This window comes from Melitaea cinxia, chromosome 16 (genome assembly GCF_905220565.1).
Source record: "Melitaea cinxia chromosome 16, ilMelCinx1.1, whole genome shotgun sequence".
Taxonomy (NCBI): Eukaryota; Metazoa; Arthropoda; class Insecta; order Lepidoptera; family Nymphalidae; genus Melitaea; species Melitaea cinxia.
Window position 1 is genome coordinate 10,831,213 of NC_059409.1, and position 22,301 is coordinate 10,853,513.

The 22,301-nt window shown below is 33.6% G+C and overlaps 2 protein-coding genes across 2 annotated transcripts; one reads left to right on the forward strand and one right to left on the reverse strand.

The window, feature by feature from the left end:
- Positions 1-3,485: 3,485 nt before the first annotated feature.
- On the reverse strand, positions 3,486-5,423 carry LOC123660922 (eukaryotic translation initiation factor 4 gamma-like). Its single transcript, XM_045595941.1, has 2 exons — positions 5,408-5,423; positions 3,486-4,807 (listed from the first exon to the last, which is right to left on the reverse strand). Exons 1-2 carry the CDS (start codon positions 5,421-5,423, stop codon positions 3,486-3,488), a joined length of 1,338 nt encoding a protein of 445 aa, XP_045451897.1.
- A 14,567-nt stretch (positions 5,424-19,990) lies between these two features.
- On the forward strand, positions 19,991-20,790 carry LOC123660923. Its single transcript, XM_045595942.1, has 2 exons — positions 19,991-20,626; positions 20,710-20,790. The coding sequence occupies exons 1-2, from the start codon at positions 19,991-19,993 to the stop codon at positions 20,788-20,790; spliced, it is 717 nt and encodes a 238-aa protein (XP_045451898.1).
- The last annotated feature ends 1,511 nt before the right edge of the window (positions 20,791-22,301 follow it).

Here is a 22,301-nt window from a genome sequence, read left to right on the forward strand (position 1 = left end):
GGAGCGAAATAGGAGGAAAATAGGAGTAATAGTATATCACCATTTTTTGTATCAATATGAATAGCGAGCGTCAATTTCTGTTTTGATTTTAGACTTTTATTTTCATAATTAATAACTATTTGATTCCTTTAATTTAACAGAGGTAGGGCACAGCAGGAAATATCCTGCTCGAAATCTGGAGCAGCCCCACTGGGGAAGTACCTCGACCCTACAGAAGATCACAGCAAAATAATACTGCTTTCAAGCAGTGTTTGTGATCCTGTAGTGAGTAAGGCGACCAGAGCTCTTGGGAGGAAATGGAGGGTGGGTTGGCAGCCGCTTGCTATGCTTCTAGTACTGTATAAAAAAAACCATTATAAGGTAACGTCAAATGTTGGAACTGACACACAACTCTTTTTTTATAAAAATGACACCGCTTTCTTTTTATAATATTTACCTACTAATGTTAACCTCAATATTTTTGCTAATTAGCGACACGAACAAATAGGTAGCTTTAGACATATCTTTAAACAAGTACCTTCTGTGTCAATGCTCACATCCATTTAAGAATAGGCTATATGAATATTAAAGACAGACCTTCCAATTGTTTGTCCATACGAATGAATAACTTTAAGTGTAAATATAAATAATTATATGTAATATACAAGACGGAACATTATTTAATTTACCTCAGTTGTTACTAAAAATTAAGATCAAAAACCACTTTATACAAAAAGACTTCAAAAGCACTTCCAAATCATCAATTTAGAAATTAAAATTTAAAAGTGAAGCTAGGACCGATTTGGATTATAGATTCTGCAGAAAAGGATCGGCTAAGAATCTCTATGACCCAGAACTTTTGCAATAATTGTTTGTTCTTCTTATTTATATAAAAGCTAGAAAAGCCGAACGAATGCAGAGTTATTCAAATGGAATCAGCCATCAAAAATTTTGAATGAAAATATTTTACGTTACTTAATCTAAACGTAAACTAAACAAATATCTATATAGACAATTTTATTCCCTTGATAATTAATAACAATCAAATTAACAAATGTCCTAACTTACTCGTTAAAATTACTTATACAAAACCAATCTAAATGTTACTTCCGGTAGTTGAGAGCTATCTCAGTAACTTATGTCAATTGAAAACATAAAACATTTCTAACCGACTTCCAATAAAGGAGGAGGTTCTCAATTCGACTATATTTTTTTATATGTATGTTACTTCAGAACTTTTAACTTGGTGGGCTGATTTCGACAATTTTTTTTATCGAAAGTTGGTGTGTGCCATTTGATGCCACTTAAATTTATTTGAGAGATCTCAACAACTACTTTTTGAGTTATATCTAATAATGCGTTACTGCTTGACTTTTTTTTTCGTTTACCTACGTTGTATTACTTGTCAATGTATTGTCGGTTTTTTTTCGTTTGCGAGCAAATAATATTATTTAATTTAACCTTTAACAGTCTGTTTATTAAAAAAAAATATAGGCAAACATTATGGTATGGGTTTACAGGACGGTAAAAGTAATCAAAAATATGAATCAGTCTAAGAAGTATCTATACGTAGTGTAGATACAACTGCACGCAAGTATAACAAACTATACTCGACTGCAAGCAAAGTTTTTAATGGATATTATCATATATTTTTGTCTTTTGTGTGAAATTTTCATGACATTGGTATAAATTCTTCAAGTAAATTCGAAAAAAAGTCGAATTTTGTAGGGTGTTGCACTATCTGTATTTCGTTTAGTTTATAATATATTACAAAATATAGGTTATAGTAGGATCTTCATCATCATCATTATCATCATTCAAAAGCATCAGTTGAAAAGCTTGTCATCTCCTCCAAGGTAGCATTAATAAAAAAAAATCTAAAACATTTCAATTTCCACACCTTATTGCCTTTACTAGCAACAATAATTAAGTTTTTTTCCTAGAAAATCGGTACAGCTATGGAACGTAAAAATGCTGCCAGAGTTCATGACACCATTCCACGTAGGTACACCATTATTATTTATACATAATAAAAACTGACCCGGCCGGACAATAACGAACGCAAAAAATATAACTATCCGATTAGGAAACTATAGGCGTACATAGTACGTTTCGATAATTCATTTTAATTTATATAGACATGTAGCCCTTGTCATGTGATCTTGCATCATAAAAAGTAGGTTGATAATCGACTTCCATTCGTGACTCTTGCACGTTGATGGCGGAACAAAATGATCTTAAATACTTCTTCATACAAAGTAAAAAATAATCCTCTTATGTTACGATTATACGATTTCGTAATCGTGAAGGAAATGTAGAGCCTCCGCACTGCTGTGCTACTTGAAAGCGGTATTATTTAAATATGATCTTGTGTAATGTTCCGACACTTCCCGAGTCGGACAGCTACAGATTCTGAGCAGCTGATTGAGAGCTGGATGTATTCTCCTATCTATATAACTCAGTAGAATATATTACACGTTGAACATATCCATATTTTTCTCATATTAATGTCTTTGTTGTGTACTACCACTACTATTTGTGAGTCAGCTAAGTCCGTAAAAACATAATACAATGTGTATAGTTTATTGATTAATAGTTTTATAACTAATTTAATCGCTCTTTACCGACAAAGTATGGTGATAAGACTTTTAAAAGCATATGTACAGTGAGTGTATTGTTGATTCACAACAAAAAAATACCTGTTGTTTTTGCAATGCCTTAGACACAAAAATGAAACACAAGTCTTTCACTCACAACAAATAACTTTATTTTATCTGTCAGCAACTAATTAAGTATACCGATTAACACAATAAAATACTGACCTATGGATTATTATAAATATATTAACATTATATGACAAGCCTCAATAAGACTTTAGCTTAGTAAATTAAATAACAATTATTAATGTAAGGTTATGTTTTAAATACTCATATTTAGGACCACGTCCTAGCCTAATAGGCAGTCACAAGACTATCTGTATATGTAGTCATAAGTGATAAATCCTGTAGGATAAGCATAATTATAATGCATGATGTTTAATAAGAGGCATGGGCATTTAAGAGCCTGTGGATGTTAATATTAAATAAAAAAATATTAATGTAACGATAATTAAACTTACTTAACAAAGAAACTAAAAATACAGTATTATTTGTACTTTGACTATTGTATTATTAAAATGGTTTTAAGCAGTTTTTTTAGGTAAAAATGTAAAAAACCTACTGCCACGCTTCAAAACACTTTGATAAGACTAAATTTAACTTTTTTTACCTTAACACTTGATAAGTGGTACGTGAGTATTTTCTTTAAGCTATATTCTTATTTCTCTACACTTAATTTGTACGGTTTAACATAGAATGATTTAATTCGTAATTACTGTACTTATGAAAAAGCAAACATAACAACGAGTCATTTTTACTCACTTTTAAACCAATAAATTAACGCAAGATATAATCTTTATTGACTTTATATCTTATGAATAAGTATTTATAAATGAAATAGATTCACTTTTATTTTTGTGAATCTTTCTCTACTTTTGGTGCTCTTTTGTGGTGGCCATATGTAATACCACCTGCAGCCGTGTGATACATTTCATTTGGGAGAAATCCTCGCTCGTAATGTCTAGGAAAAACAGGCGCCTGAGACGACTGAGATAAATGTCTGCCACTTGATAATGCTTCGTAAGCGGATATGGGATCTTTAGCGTAGCCTCTTTTTAAGTATTCTATTTGGATACTGGAAGGGATATATGAATCGAGTAAAGACGTTGGTCGTCTCTTAAACGGATGCGAGAAACTTTCACTAGGTCTGGGAGAAAAAGTACTAGATACATATCCTCCCCCAGTTGTGTAAACGGGTTTTGTCAAAGGTCGGTACATCGGTAAAGCCTTTGGAAGGTGCGCAAGGTGAGATGGCGGTGCCTTTAAAAGAAGTGGACTTGGATTAGGCAGTTCTATAGGGTGTCTATATTCTTCTCTAATGGGTGTGCGAGAATTGTAGTATCTTGGATAGCCTGAACCTGTCGGTTTTAGCGATGGTCTTTCGACGTGAGTAGGATATAGTTCATTATTATGAATTTTGTTATTAAAACTTTCATCTACAGAATTTGTTTCTATGTATTGAGGACTTTGGTAATAACCCTTAGTTGGTGGTGCAGAAATAGTAGTAGGATAGTGAACAACTGGCATTTGATAAGCTATAACGGGGGTAACTGTAGCCTGTGCTGGTGCTATCGTCGGCTGAACATAATTAACATATGATACAGAAGGAGTGTAAGGCTGAAGATGTGCTGTCGGTGTCACGTATGCTGGCACTTCTATATATCTGGGTTGTTGTTGAACGTGTTGTTGCTCTTGATAAGATACTTGGGCAACAGCAGGTGCTGAAATTTGAACTCCTTGATGAGAATGTGCTGTTTGTTCGGTAGGTTCGTTGTAATATTGCGGGACTAAGTATATTTGCATCGGAACATTCGACAAATATCCAACAACTGGTTGTTGGGGTATTGGTGGTCCGTACTGAGGTTTTGGTGTAGCGGGTGACCTTTCTGGATGTTCTGTTACTGCGTATTGATGAACAAATCGATGCGATTGTGGCGCTTGAGTCGGTTCATAGTACTGGACGTAATTATTTTTAAGATAGTCAAGCTCTGCCAAGCCCGGAGCTGAACCACTGTAATCTTGTTGCCGTACTTCTGTCTTCTCATACTGTTTTTGCTTTTCACTTTTTAAATTATCTTCTTCTATATCTTGCAACTCAATCTTTTTCTCAGCCGTCACTACGAGGGCGAGAAGAGAAATAGACGCAATCTGAAACATTGAAATATACAATACTTTAATAAAAGTAGATTAAGAGCAATGGTCAACAAACTGATTCGCTAAAAATGGAGCGAAGAGGTGTGCCAAGGGACAACCAGATTCTACCAAAACCGGTGAATGGCAAAAAAATACTGCAGCCTATTATGAAACCGGTTACTTACTATAGCAACGCACTTGTAAAAGGGAGCGTGCCGACTTTTACTCTCGATTTATGTGGTTATCTAATTACATTCCACTTTCTGGTTGATGTTACCAGCACTTTGCTTGATCGATATTGATTATACCTTGTTATAGTCAAAATACGTTAACTTTTTTTATTGTATGATATGTTTGCCTCTTGAAACATTTGCTAAATGTTAATACGTAGTTCTAATGTCACATATTTATATTTGTCATAAAACTATCTGTCTGTATATTTAGCATACATCACGCAAAAGCTATTGAATGAATTAAAATTAAAATTGGCATTGTTGACGTTCTTACCGCGAGCTTAGCTATTAGCAAACTACTTAACCGAGTTAATTGAGCCCAATTTTAATAATTTTACTTAATAATACGCGTTATCTATTAAATATTTTCTCTAATGTTAAAATAAATTTAGAATTTTCTTGTACTATACGCGAAACCCATGTTCTAGAAAGAAAACAGAAGTTTTTTTTTCTTGTTCTTAGTAAATCTTCTTGCACTGTTTGCCTCGCTATATAAAACACTTACTCATGACCATGGGTTGACTGGAAGAAATCTCTTTCAGAGATAAGTCCACCTTTGCCATAAACATTATTATTATGTTGTTTTTACATGTATTTTTTGAGTGCAATAAAGTATATATATAACATTTACTTTGCGAAATCGAAAATTTAAAGTACTTTTACAAGTTAATAATTCCCTATTGTACTGTAATTTCTTATTATATACATATTTTATATTATTATCTAATAGCCAACATATATATATATATATATATATATATATATATATATATATATATATTGTAATTTTAACATAATTGAGCGGTTCTTTTCAAAACAAATCATGCGCTACGGCGAAAACTATTTAATTTTAGATATCGCTTTACATATATATTTTATCAATTTACTGTCTGTTAAGCTATATAAGAGTAAAAATTTTTTTGTAATTTCCATTTGAAATTGACATATTAGCGCTTTATCATAAGTAATGATCTACTTCTAGGAAAAGATTAAGAAATAAGTACACAAGTATAAAAGTGAGCGAAAAAAATATTGTATAAAAAAGTTTTCACGTTCTAGGAACTCTTAATGATCTGTTCATTACATGTATCAAATAATAAGTCTACGTTAATACTTCAAATTATTGATTATTTTTCATAACAAATTTTACGATTACAAATAATTATAACTTCAAAGTCTTTTACAATATCACTCAAAATATGTGTTCGAGACATGCAAATAATTTTCGTAACTAAAAACCAGATTGATATGTGAAATAATAAATTTAAAAAAATCATTACGTGTTCTCCTTTTGTTTTTAAATTTCACATCACACGCAATAACCAAAGAGACGTAATTTCGAAAGTTCTCTCTCTACAAATCCACTAATTATTGTTTTGTAAAAAATATTCACTTTGTTTTTATACTTTTATTGCATCATTCATCCACATTCACAACATTTTCTGTTTAGTGGCTTATATTTTTATGCAGAAAAATTAATCTAACACTATAATGAGACTAAGCTATTCCATATAATATAGGTGTTGGTGAAAGTCAGTTAAAGTCAATTGTCCGTTTCGAAGATAAGAAGAAATAATAAACAAAAAATTTAAAATTGTTTCATAGGTCGATATTGCATTAACTTCATATGCACTTTTTAAATAGCAATAACTGAGACATTAGGAATATTTTTTTTAAATCTTAAACGTAAAGTTAGTCAGCTTCAATCATGGGTAACCTTACATATTACATAACAAATGATATGTGAATATATATGACTACGACTTGTTCAATCTTTATCAATCATATCAACTTCAACAATAAAAAAAACAAACAAACAAGTGTCAAGAGGTCATTTAATGATGCTTCATCTTATTAATCAAACATTAGTTCTAGCTAGTTACACAATCTTAATAAAAAAACAAATATTTACATGTTCCCACTGTGTACGAACACGATGTAGGCGTATCAAATGTATTTATTCTGTAACAAATGATTTATATTACGCCATAAAATACATAAAAAAAAACCTACTTTTTAACCGACTTCCAAAAAAGGAGGAGGTTCTCAATTCGACTTTTTTTTTTTATATATATATGTTACATCAGAACTTTTGACCGTGTGGACCGATTTCGAAAATTTTTTTTTTAATCGAAAGGTGGTGTGTGCCAATTGGTCCCATTTAAATTTATTTGAGATCTAACAACTACTTTTCGAGTTATATTTAATAATGCGTTTTTACTTGACGCTTTTTTCGTCGACCTACGTTGTATTATACCGCATAACTTTCTACTGAATGTAACGATTTTGATAAATCTTTTTGTTTTGTTGGATAGGAGATATCCCAAGTTTAGTACGATGATAAGGAAACCAGGATCTGATGATGGGATCCCAGAGAAATCGAGGGAGTCTCTTGAAAATCTGCAATAACTTTTTACTGGGTGTACCGATTTTAATAATTTTTAATTTAATCGAAAGCTGATGTTTGTCATGTGGTCACATATAAATTTTATTGAGATCTGATAACTACTTTTTGAGTAATCTTTGATAACGCGTAGTTACTTGACTATTTTTTCGTCGATCTACGTTGTATTACTCGTCGATGTAATTGAAGTCGGTTTTTTTTTTCGTTTGCGAGCAAATACAATTATTTTATATATTATATTACTTTGCCTTTCATTTGACAAAAATGTCCAATGTAAGCCTATTAAAAAAATGTATCAAAATATTCGTACACGTAAACATTACACAAAAAATCGTGAAGAGTAAATTTCTGTACTTCTTCAAAGTAACAAATAAAATAACTGACTACGTTTTATTCGTTTATTGCAAATGCCGTAATCATATCGCATTTTATTTTTTATTATTTACTGTAATTATTACAAAGCCTTGTCATTACTTTGTCAGGTCAAGATAGTCACCTTTGTAATCCTGATGAGCAAGCAAGCAAAACATCATTACTTTCACTGTGTCGAAATTTTTACCGATATTACAATACTAATAACTGACTTGAATGTAACACAACAGAATAAAAATTTATAATATAATTTTGACCTTTAAATTCCAATAACATGTTTACTCCTTTCTACATACGAGTAGTTCAGTATAACTAACAAACACAGTCTGTATGTATAATAATTTATACCTGAAACAATTTCAACAGATTATTATTTTTGTCTAATTAATTGAGCTCGTATTTTCAGATAATGGTAAAAACTTTTTTATTTTAAAATACAAATTCAATGCCATAAATCAAATTGATTTTAGATAAATCTTATCTTAAATTAAATAGCCATTTAATATAAGCCGTAAAAAGTCTTCAATGCAAACAACTTCATAATAATTATAATCTTAACCTACGACGTGCTGTAGCTTTTTTACTCCGAGTATTATAATTCTAAAAGCATTTTTTTAAATTGTTTTGCTTATGATTTTTTTTTTCTTTATAATTTATCTTTAAACAGACGTAATCAATGTTTAATTTACGACTTTGAAGATATACCTACTTCTTTTGGAAAAATGATGAGAATAAATTTTTACGATGCGCGCGCACCACGCTGCAGTTAGCTAGTAAACGAAGATGTTAGTGCAACGTGAAGCTAGCTAGCCAATGAAGTATAACTTCTTACGTGCGTACATAAGTACACGCACACTTTTTATATATTGCGCATTATTTTATGTGTAAGTATAATTATTTTTACAGGAGAAAAAGTAAGTAAATTTAATATATTTTATTTCATATTTAATTATTTTTAATTTACTTTTTTATATTATTTATTTTACTTTTCGTACAAAGTTTCTGTTAAACATAAGCTTACAGTTAGCGTCTACCATTACCAATAATGCACAACGCAATCAATCAATACAAACATAATTGTTACATAAACATATTTGTTATTCAAATACATATAAAATTTAAATTTAAAGATGAAGCCTCTGCCTACAATGATGGATTTAAGCGCCTGCGTACTCTTATGTATGGTAATTTCACATCTACTCTAGTAACTTATATGTTATGTATGATACTTGAACATCTAATTTGTGCTTAAACGATTTTTAAACCTAAAATGTTCATGTAGGTGGTCAAATTGGTTGCAAAACAAAACTTTTGAGAAACATACATGTTCTTTTAATAATTCGGTTCGGCTAAGTACAATAACAACCAAGAAACAAGATTATCATTGCTAAAAATACCAAATTTTTACACAAAAAAAAAATACGTAAAAAATATGTTTGAAATTTTTTACAAAAATATTATGAATTGATATAACTTATCGACTACTTGAAAACGTTTATTAATGCAGATGCAAAAATGACATGGTTTGCTAATTTTAAATATAGTTTTCATGATGTTTTGAAATCACTTCAAACGTGTTAAAGTTAATTTCGTCAGAACTTATATACATAATAATAATAAAAAAAATACAATCTTAAACTCGACCACACCATATATCGCAATTCTTAAATGCAACACGCATTGTGAAATTGCAAAGTTTTATATTAAAAAAAATTTAACTTTCATTTCTATTCCGTTGTTATCGTTTAGTAAGATTATTATTAGTCTCTGAATGCCTTAAATGTATTAGTGGATAGAACAAGTGCCAAATTTTTCTTCAAAATTTACAAGTGTCATACTTATTAAACGTGAAGCAAAAACTTTGTACCCCTTTTTAGGAAAAATGCGCGGACGGAGGAGTGTGAAATTTCACACACTTAGTGTTTATGTTTTATAGAGAAGGAGTGCAGAATGCTAATATGTTTTTTAAATTATGCATAAAAAATTTATTTAATCGATAAAAAAAACGCACGTTAAGCACGTTAAGCCGTCGGTCCCGGTTGTTATCGTATACACCTGATAGCGATCGTTACTTAAAGTAGGGAATATATCCGCCAACCCGCATTGGAGCAGCGTGGTGGATTAAGCTCTGATCCTTCTCCTACATGGGGAAAGAGGCCTATGCCCAACAGTGGGATATTACAGGCTGAAGTGAGTGAAGTGAGATAAAAAAAAAACATTACACACACTACCATATATTTCACACACACGCGTCAATCAAATTGAGAATAGATTATATATAGATTAATATTGTTTGTCTTTACTAAATGTCAAAGAATCTTATATATAAAAATGAATCATAAAATGTGTTCGTAAGCGTATAATTCAACAACGCCTGGACCAATTGTACCAATTTTTTTAAATGTTCGTTGAAGTCCTAGGATGGTTTTTACGGCGAGAAAAATTCGAATAATTTCCGTGAAAACCCTAAAAACAGCCCTTTTCTTTTTCCCATACGAACGTTTTCTAATTAAAATGTAGAGTCAATTTGAACTTTATTTCTATTCAATAAAGTTCATGTTAAATAATATATTAGGGCGCATTTTACGTAAGTTATTAATGATTAATCATTATACTTAGAAACTAAAGTCGATATATTAAGTCGATATATTAGATTTATCGAAATATAATTAAATTCATCTTGTTCGTAGACCGCATTTTAATTTAATTTACTCGTACATACAGTAAAAATGGTATTAACTAGCTATTTCACATTACTTATTATATTGTTGCGGGGAACAATGGAAAATTCCCGTTTTTAAACTATCGACCTCAAATTTGGTACGAAGCTCCTATATGTGATGTAGAAATGATCGATGAGCGGATTTTAGGATAATTCTAGGGTGGGCGTTAACAATGAAAATTTTAAATGTATGTAACTCCGAAACTATTCAACCAATTTTTACCAAATTTTTAAACGTCTATAATTTGGTCCAACTTGGGAGATAGGGTAGTTTTTATCTCAATTTGACCCGATAGGTGGCGCTGCTATTGGTATGTAACTCCGAAACTACAGAACCAATTTTTATCAAATTTTTAAGCATCTGTAATTTAGTCCAACTTGGGAGATAGGGTAGTTTTTATGTCAATTGGACTCGGTAGGTGTCGCTGCTATCTGTATGTAGCTCTGAAACCACTGAATCAATTTTTATCAAATTTTGTAAGCATCTGTAATTTTGTATAACTTGGAAGATATGGTAGTTTTTATCTCAATTGGACCCGGTAGGTGGCGCTGCTATCGGTATGTAAGCTATCAAATTTGGTAGCTGTTTTCCGGGCAGGACAACTCCGTGTCACAAAGCCTTGTCCGCTAGTAACTAATATATATGTTGAAACTTATAATTTAAATTAATTATTGTCGTATTTCGACCATTAGGCGAGCACAAGTAGTTATAAATATACAATATACATAGAATCGCTAAACCACAGCGAAAGAGTATGACAGATTGAACTCCTTTTCTCTTCTTTGAAAAAGGGAAGTTTTTAAGAAAGAATTGATCTGGTCGGAAGAACTGGTGTCCTAATCAAATATATATCAATATAAAAAATATAACTATATTTTTGTTGTCTGCGCTGATATTATACACATTGATGTATTTTGTATTAATGGTTTTCATCTATCGTTTGTACATAATTGTTATTGTTATCTGTCTATAGCTGACACGCAGATTTAGCAGGTTAGCTTACGAAATGTAAATGTAGTTTTCATAATTTTATTACAAAGTATTAAAAAAGTTAAAAATAAATAACAGAACTAGTTCTGCCGTTTTAGAATTTTGAGCTTAACAGCATATTTAGCAATATATTTTATTTATATAAATACTTAAAATGAAAAATATATAACCATTTTAATCGTAGCTATTTATTCGTATAGTTACATCTCATATATCTAATGTAAGATAACATTTTACTCTATGATAGTACTTTATAGTAGTTTATTGTTACTGACTGTTTATCGTTACTACCTATTTATGATGGTACAGAATAGATAAGTATTAACGACTAGTTTAACTATTTGTTGATATGATATTCTGAGTTTTGTGAATTAAATTAGTAGTAGTACATTAACTAGACACCATCACAAAAAAGTGTAAATTCAAAGTTAAATACAAATCATAAAGAGATGTCATATAGTGCCAACCAAATAAGAAAAAACCTCCAAAACAATTTACTATACTGTGTAGTACATTGAAACATATATAAGGAGAATAAATTAATCAAAAACAATATTATATTTATATTATTATACTTAGCATCTTCTAAATCGAATTCAATTAGAATTTAACGGTTCATTACATTTGTTAATTTTAAGACTGGGGACTGAGGTTGAATTGTGTGGCTGACTTCCATTAGTTAAGACCAGGAGAAACAGTCTTTCCGATTGGGCCTGTAATATCCCAGTGCTGGGAATAGGCCTCTTTCTCGAAGTAGGAGAAATCTTGGCTTCTAGCTTACTACAACAGATGAATACCTATAAAACCTCTATAAACCTGTTCTCTCTCCAGCTGGCAAAGTTTATAATAATCTATCCACAATTTATAAATAAAACAAACTTGACTTATACGTTGTTTCATGAATCATACATCGTATGCAAAAAATCTTCCATTAAAAAACATTGACTATGAACACTCGTATTTATATGTTGATTGTAATAATATTTTTACAGTAAATTTTTTTTTCATCACAATCTTTCATACAACATAACTTTCAAAAACATATTATCTCACCTTTAGTAAAAACATGATGGCACCGTTTTGATAACACTTCACAACTCTGCACTTATTGTTTGTTTGTCACTCACACTATGCGGCTTATCAATTCACCGCATCTTTACTCGCCGTTGACAGATTTATGTCTTCATATCCGATTGACTTCACAAGCGACGCTGATAAAAGGCCTATAAAAACAACAAAGTGGCGGTTAAAATTTAAATCACATCTTTGGATCTGATTTCTTTTATCACAACTTAACACATGTTAAAGGTATACAAAAATTACATTTATAAAACATATCATTGATCTTTTAAAAGTATTATAATGTTTATAAATTAAATGAATAAATGCAAAAAATGTTATAAATGTTTTACTTTTTTATAAAAGAAAAAAGCGTTCGGCTGGCTGGTCGTTTGGTACCTAAGTGGACGCTCGTACCTGTTGTAGCGTTGTTAAATACATTCTACATATCAGCGCAAGAAAGGCGTAAAGTTGATATATAGTTGTACTATAATATCGTATTCCAAATGAAATCGAAAATCGACACTCAATAATGAATGAGTGGAGTGCGTAGACATTTTACACATGTTATCTTAATGAAGCATTTCTTTAGATTTTATATTGTATCTGACTGGTCAACAGCGAATTTACCCCATCGTCCTTTCCAGGAATTTCACTTTTTTTCGTTTATTCTGTGTGTAATCACCCGGAAAAACTAAAAGAATGACGTTCTAAAAAATTTAAGATATTTTAATATTCATAAAAATCTAGCCAGTCCAGATTCGTCCGTGGAAGCATTGTAGACAAATAGATCAGACAGACTATGAAAAAGAATGTACGAATAATGGTTCTTACAGAAACAAGACTTAAATTATACCGGACAAACAAGACTTAAATTTATACCGGTTAGGACTTCATCACAGTCCAGTGCTGGACATAGGCCTAGCAGTGAACTGCGATTCACCGATACTGTCTACCCGTTAGCAGTACGTGTCAATGTGACCGTTATTACTAAAACGTTATGTCTATATTCATAAGATATATTGCTGTTGAAAATTGCATAAGTATCTAGTAATTTAATTACACCAGCGCCTTACATTATTTTTATTAAATATAAGATGCTTTCATTTTACAAAACTGCAAATTTGTTGAAAATGTCGAAATAAAAAGACAATAGAATTATCACTTTACATTTCGGAAAGCGTGGTGAGTGGTACCACACTAAAATCGTATGATCACGAATGGCAGCGATTATTATAGAACCGAGAATAACAACGAAATGTTTACGATTATGAATGTTTATGAAATTTATGATTACTGATCGATTCAAAAATAATGATAGTTCACCGAATAGAAAGAATAGGCTAATCTTAAAATTATATACGTTTTTTAAGGTTAAATTCTTATATAAACAAAATATTATTCGGTTCTTATGAGTGATTCGAAGCATAAGAAATAAAAATAAAAAAATAAACTAAGCAACATTCAAAAGAGCCTTTTAAATACCTAACAGACTACAAAAAATATGTATTATGAAACTTTATATGATATTTATAGTATTTATATTTTGTGTGTATTGTATTCTATTCATCGTATTTTAACAAAATGAAATTACACTCTAATGTGTCGCGAGTTTTTTTAATCACAACTTAATAAAGGCTGGCTTAATAATTAAGATAAAAACTTGTTTTTAAAAAAGATAATGATGCGGAAAAAATAATGTTGTTGATAATTAACATACTAAATTTTTTATATGTAAGATCTTCTTATGTCTAAACTCGTGACTGTCTACATGTTGTTTTAATACATACAATTGCTAGTTCTACGTATATCTTTGGAACTACGGTATCTAAGAACTACTACAAGATTCGTTTTTATTACGAAGAGATAAACTCAGATATATCGCTTTCATTTAAAGAATTGCTAGATGTGTAACTCAAGTTAAATATTAACTGATTTATCACCCTAGTAAAAAAAACTAGCATTACACCATCTATTGTAATAGCTTAAATACTGTATTTTTTATATAAAACTAGGTCGGCAAAAAATCGTACGTCTCACCTGATGGTATGCGATTAAGCCTGCGACCCCAAAAGCATCCCAAGCGCGTTGAAGACCCAACGGTTTAAGGGTTATGTATATCTTAAAATCAACCAAAAAGGGTTAATTGAGTAATGAATATAGAATTATATGTTTATACTAGCTGTGCCCGCGAATTTAACAAAAAATTTGTTATTCAGATCGCAGAGTTATAAATATAAAATAAATAAATTTCTAAAACAAAAGTAGCCTAAGTTACTCCTTATTACATCAGCTTTCTGCCATTGAACGTCCCTTCAAAATCGGTCCAGCCTTTTCAGAGATTAGCCGGAACAAACAAACAGACAGACAGACAGACAGACAAAAATTGTAAAAACTTTATTTTCGTATATATACCGTGTATACATCCATATGCATTTAGTAAGAAGCGGTTATTTTAATTTTAAAAACAGATACTTCAATTTTATTTATTTGTAGTATAGATTATATACCGTATGTGTAAAAGTTAGACACAACGGTACTTGAAAAAAGCGTTACTCATAAATAACCACTCGAAAAATTGACGAATAACACTCTTATTAATTGTATTTTGACTTAATTACTTTTTTGTATTATTAAATATAATTTCTTCATTAGCATCTATCCATTGTAACTTCTTCATCAGTAGTAAAAGTGGTCATGTCCTGTCATGTGTAACTAATATATCATACAACTAACTGTATACAAAGCTATAAAGTGAATAAAGACATCGCCCTAGACATATCGGTTTCACTGCAACACTTTCTAACTCAGCTAAGCGGAGCCGATACCCTATATTGCGATCTCTCTTTGTATATACCCTATAAGTTTTCCTATAACCGTTTCCTTTGTGTTTTTTGCTTTATTTATTGATACTAAATCCGATGACTTTCTATTTGTATCAGTAACCTAAACTTCAACAAAACAATTTGAGAATGGATTTACAGATTTCGACTAAAACTTAGGATTAGCTGCTCAAGAATCTAGAGAATAATCTACCAGTAACTTATAGTACCTGTTACATAAAAATAGATAGGATTAAGAAAAGATAATAATAATAATAATAATAATAAATACTCTTTATGGTACACCACAAAGAAACATTACAAAAAAGTGATACATGAAAAGAAAGATGTACAAAGGCGGTCTTATCGCTAAGAGCGATTTCTTCCAGACAACCTTTGGGCATAGGACATAGCGAAGAAAAAGAGATAATTAATAGAGAGAATAAGATACTACTAAAAATATATCTTATACTAAAAGATATCGATACGTCATGTGATACGAAATAACGTGTAAATATATAGTTTCAATTTTAAGTTAAAATAATATTTATGTTACGAAATAAAAAAAATAGTAATCTGAGCTTTGGGAAGTAAAACGTATCTTATGGTAAAAATATATTTTTATTAAGGTCACTTTATATTAAAGTTATATGATGCATGACGTGTAACGTATACCGAGAGCACGTAAAGTCCCGATTGTTATCATAGATACTTGATTTCGATACTCATAGCAGAGAATATATTCACTAAACCTGTGTGGATTAAGTTGATCACTCTCCCACATTGAGAAAAATGGCTATTCGATGCAATGGGATGGTACAGGTTGAATCAATCAATCAATCAATGATTTGTTCAAAAAGTTTATCCCTTATGAAAATATGCGTTAGAAAAAAGGTTTGTTATGAATACAAAGCTTAGGAATCGTAATACATTTAGGGCTTGCTAAAGAAAACAAACTTTATTTGGGTGACAATATAGACTAAAACTGTATTATATTTTATACATTGCATTTCTTTCTTTAAATAAAAGTTTAAGTAAACGATGAAAGTTTGTACGACAGGTTGCCATACACTTAGTTGCACTAATGGCACTTGTTCTACATAAGGTATAAGGTAAACAAAAAAGTATGTTTTTCTAACAACTACAATTTAAATACAATATACTCATAACAATTTTTTTGTAAGAAAATTACATAATATCTGTACTAGACTTAATTTTACATAAATGTAAACTCAAATCCATAGTACTTTCAAGATAAAAAGTTCCCAATTTGTTAATCCGGGATATTTACTCTCTAATTGTCTAAATCTCCCAAGTTTTATGGTTAAAAGTGACAACTGTCCATCCATCTTTCCGTTCTCACAAACTTTCGCAACTATTTTACTTAAATTTTTTTTATGATATTATGTAAATGATACTATAGGCGGTAATAATTATCCCGCTTCAAGCGATTATGTCCACACACAGGGGCTATTACGCATCGGTAAGGCTAAGCGTAGGCTGAGATATAGAACATTTTATTAATTATTTAAAACCTAACCTGTACGTGAACTGTAATAATCTGTATATGTAAAAAGAAATTGCCGAAATGTATGTACGCACATAACTTACAAACGACTGCGTCAAATTGGATATATTTTTTTCGTGGTTGTTATTGTCAAGACAAGGTAAAAAAATAGATTACAAAAAAATTGTCAGTACTTACTTAGTTCGCCGGGTCTACTAGTATATGTATTGAAGTTCGTAATTTGATGAGATTAGACTAAAGTCATGTAGAATATTATATATTATGTTACCTTTCCGCACTATCGGTCGAGATATATTATGTCAACACGAGTTATAAAAAATTTATATATGTGCTACACAATTTAACTTAAACTTGCAAAAATAAAAAATACTACTGACATATTAATTAGTACAAAAACTTATACAGTACTACAAAATAGTTAATATTAAAATTTTGCTGTGTCAATTGCTTACACTAAAATCTTACAATTAATCAGAAAATGAATGATTTTATAGCTTTTGCAAATTGCTATTTAAAATGAAAGTATATAACAATAATAGGTAAATATCGTATTGACTCTACACTACTCCCAGAGTTACTGTGACGCCTATATTTTAGCATACGCCTTGCTCTAGTGGCCATAATACCTACCGTGTTGTAAACATTGTAACGCATTCTCTTAAACGACTTTTGATGTCAACAAACTTACGCTCCAGTACAGTAGATAAGCATATAAAGTGTAGAGGCATATAAAAACTAAATGTACAAGCTATCTCATTTACATATTTCTATTAGAAATAGTAAATAAAATAAATGATAAATGTTTTTGAAATGTGTGAAAACCATGTTATCGTACGATCGTAACCAGTAAAGATTACTCATCTTAAATATCCACGTAACGGCTTTATTAGCTATGATGAATGTTTTGATAACTGCTCTAGAATTTAAAAAGTACGTGATAATTACACTGGCCCTTCTGTCTCTTATATAACTATATTCAAGACGTAATATATTTATGTTTTTTTTTTTATCTAATGCTATCGACGAGCAATTCTTGTATATTCATATAAAATCTGAATCTCGGAAACGGCTCCAACGATTTTCATGGAATTTAATATGCAGGGCATTTCGGTGGCCATAAATTGATATAGCTAGGATTCATTTTTAGAAAATGTCGTTTTATCCCTGTTTTAGGCAATGAAAAAAATGGCTTCAATATCGTTAGAATACGAAGGTAAATTTCGCAATTGTCAATAAAGTTGTAATAGCTCAAGTGAGAAATCAGCCAGTCGGGATCGACCGAGAAAACCACGGGCCAAACCCATATGTCTTGGAGATCGATTTTTTTTTTCTAATAGCACTCATGATTTTTTATTTATATAAGCACATTATAAACAGTTCATATTTTTTATTATTATGACGGTAAAATTGGAAAATATTATTCATTCATGCCAATAAAAGACTAAAAAATTTGTAAGCGAGAAATAAATAAAATTATCACATACATCTATAACCTACAACATTTTTCAAAAGTATTTTATCCCATTTTTGTAACGAGTATAACAATATCAGAGAACGAGTATCTCAAATAATCTCAAACGTAACGACTCATTAAGTGAGAAAATGTAATCTATATCATTACAATCTCCATTTCACCATTATCTTTTACGTAACATCTCTGGAGTGAATAGTTGTAATGACAAACAAAACTAAATAAACGTGTCTATTAAATAAATGATATAATGGTATTTATTTTATTTCAAAGTGACTTGAGTATCATATGTAATGGCTTTAAAGTGCGTATATATCTGTGAGTACAAATAATACTTTGTTTTTCTATGATATTACTAGCTGTTACAGCCAATTGCTCGCGTAGGAGTAGATTATGTATTCAAAGCCTTTCAATTATAATAATATGTAAAAAATATATCTTTAAATTGACCCCATTAAAAAAAATGTTTTTTTGTTACATGGCCTGTTAACTTATGTTGATGATAATTTTTACATATTGTATTGGTATACTAATATAAAACCGGATTAAATATTTCAGGTTGTTGTAAACCTACGTTTTTTAATAGATAATAATTAAGCTAACAACTATAAACTCTAAGTTATCACTTATTGTGTACATAGTAAACATTAGATATAATATTACTACCATAATCAGTAATTTTTTGATCTATTTTTCAAAATTTCAGCTTGGGAAGATCGTTGAAATAACGTTAATGTTTTTTCGAGATAAAGTTTTTACTATAAGTAGAGATAATAATGCTTGTTCGCAAACGAAAAAATAACGACTTAAATTACATAAACCATTAATACAACGTATGTAGACGAAAAAATAGTCAAGTAAATGCGCATGCGCATTATAAGAGATAGATCAAAAGCTAATAGTCAAATATCAATTAAATTTAAATGAGAACACGTTACAAGCACCACCTTTCGATTAAAATAAAAGAATAATTGAAATCGGTCCACCTAGTAAGAAGTTATGAGTTCATATAAAAATACAGTTGAATTCACAACCTCCTACGCCTCTGAAGTCGGTTATTAATATGATATTTTTTGTAATAAGCTATAAACCTCCCACTGCTAAAACTCTTTAACGAGTTGGCAATATGCTTGCCAAAGTACACACTGAAAATTCTACAAAAAATGCTTAAAAATCAACAGTGCTTATAGCTTATACCAGAATCTACATTAATGTAATTAATAACTTTAATTTAAATTTTAAAATATCAAGAATTAAAAGGACTTAGAGTTTTTCTTATAATATTCCTTATTGTAATTTATTTAGTATCCTATGACTGTAAATTTTGTCGCAGCTTAAAACATAAATACTCGTATGTATGAACACTAAAATGTGCAATTATTTGATTTAAACTGAACCAATGATTACTATGACTGATAGCTTTTTGTTTTTATTATGTCATATCGTTTATTGACTTCATTAATACTAAATCGACTATAATGAAAGTCAATTTAAAAGTCAGTAACATTTTGAGACATATAACATAGTGCGGTATTACGTATTCGAGGAATGATACAAATATTACAAGAACCAAATAGCACTTGTGTACTCCTTTCACATATCGAAGATGTTTTTTTATGATGGCTTGCTTTGATACATTAATACCGAGTTTCAATGTTGGGGCAGTCCAGACGTGCGTGCGTTGGTCGGGAGGTTCCGTGGTTGACGTCACGTTTGCCACGCCAGCCATCGCACGCAGAGTGGAGGGGTGGAGGGTGGAGACGGAGGTGGAGACTCTCTCGGACCATCGATATATAAGGTTCGAGGTGTCTCCAGCTCCCGTACGTCCGGCGTTGTTGTCGTCATCAACGTCGTCCAGTGGGCGTAGTCAGTTTCCGCGTTGGGCACTCTCCAAGCTCAACCGGGAACTGGCTGAGGAGGCCGCAATCATCGGCCGCTGGAGTCTTCCGCCGCTTATGGAGTTTGGGGTGGATGAGGCGGCTAACCGGCTCTGCGACGCATTTACTGCTGTCTGCAGAGCGGCCATGCCACTCGCGAAGCGTCCACCCCTGCGGCGGGCGCTCTACTGGTGGTCGGCCGAGATAGCCGGTCTCCGGGCCGCCTGCAACGGGGCCAGGAGGCAATATACTCGGAGCAGGCGGAGACGCCCCCAGGACGTGGACAGGGACGACAGGCTGCGCAGGATCTACGTGGAGAAAAGGAAGATCCTGCAGCAGGCCATATGCCGAGCCAAGGAAGAGGCATGGCTGGAGCTAGTTGGGGGTCTGGAGAGAGACCCCTGGGGCCGACCGTATAATTGGGCGCGAAACAAGCTCCGCGCCCATTCGGCCCCCATCAGCGAAACGCTCCAGCCGGAGCAACTCGGGAGGATCGTCGGGGAACTCTTTCCCGACGAACCCGAGGGCTTCGTGCCCCCTAGGATGGCTCGGCAGACGCCGGACGAGGAGGAGGGTGTTCCCCCACCCGTCACAGAGGCTGAAATGGAGGCGGCGTTGTCCCGCCTTCGGAGTAAGAAGAGGGCGCCGGGTCCAGACGGGGTGCACGGGAGAGTACTTGCGATCGCTCTCGGGCACCTCGGCAACAGCCTCCGGGAACTTTTTGACCGCTGCCTGCGGTCTGGTCAGTTCCCGGGGGCCTGGAAGGAGGGTAGGCTCTGCCTACTTCCTAAGGCAGGGCGGACCCCGGACTCGGCTTCGTCGGTGCGACCGGTGGTGTTGCTGAACGAAGCTGGGAAACTCTTGGAGAGAATAGTGAGTTCCCGGCTCGTTCAGCACCTGGAGGAAGGCTCGGGACCCGGACTATCAGAATCTCAATTCGGGTTTCGAGCACGCCGGTCGACAATCGATGCCCTCAAACGCCTGCGGGCGGTGACGGGTGAGGCGGAACATGGGAGGGAGGTGGTGGTCGCGGTGTCGTTGGACATCGCGAACGCCTTCAACAGCCTCCCGCACGCAGTAATACGGGAGGCACTGAAATTCTTCGGAGTGCCCCCGTATCTAGGGAGGCTGTTGGAGGCGTACCTCTCCGATCGGAAAGTAGGCCTCGAGAATCGGTCGGGGTCCGTGGAGTGGCGGCGAGTCGGCTGTGGTGTCACGCAAGGATCGGTGCTGGGCCCGATCTTGTGGGACATTGGTTACGACTGGGTCCTGCGAGGCCGTCTCCTCCCCGGGATGGGTGTCATCTGCTACGCGGATGACACCCTCGTTTACTCTCGGGGACGAGACTACAAGGAGGCGGCGCGGCTGGCCGAGGTCGGACTCGACCTCGTGATCAGCCGCATAAAGAGTTTGGGGCTTCGGGTCAGAATTGACAAGACCGAAGCCCTCCTCTTCCGCGGGACCGGACGTAAGGGACCCCCACCGGGGGCTACCCTGCAGATCGGAGAGGGGAGGGTCAGGATGAGCTCCCAAATCAAATATCTGGGGCTCATCCTTGACGGAGGGTGGACCTTCGGCCCACACTTCGCTGTGGTGGGACCGAAGGTCGTGAAGGTGGCGAGTGCACTGGGCAGACTCCTCCCGAACCTCGGAGGACCCAGCGCCGCCTGCAGGCAGCTATATTCCGGAGTCTGCCGGAGTATGGCGACGTACGGTGCCCCGGTTTGGGCGGATCGCCTCACTGCGAGGAATAAGGCCGCGCTGCGGTCTGCGCAGAGGATCATCGCGGTGAGGGTGATCCGGGGGTACCGTACGATATCGTGGGCTGCAGCTACTGCTCTAGCCGGCGATCCCCCGTGGGAACTCGTGGCGGAGGTCCTTGCCGAGACCTACTCATACGTCTCGGGTAGGAGGGCTCTCGGTGAGAACCCCACGTTGGACGGGATCCTACGGGTGCGCCGGATGGGGCAAGAAGCACTAATGCGGAGGTGGGGGGAGGACCTGGCGGAGCAGCCGTATGGCACACGCGTAACGGCTGCCTTGCGCCCGGTCC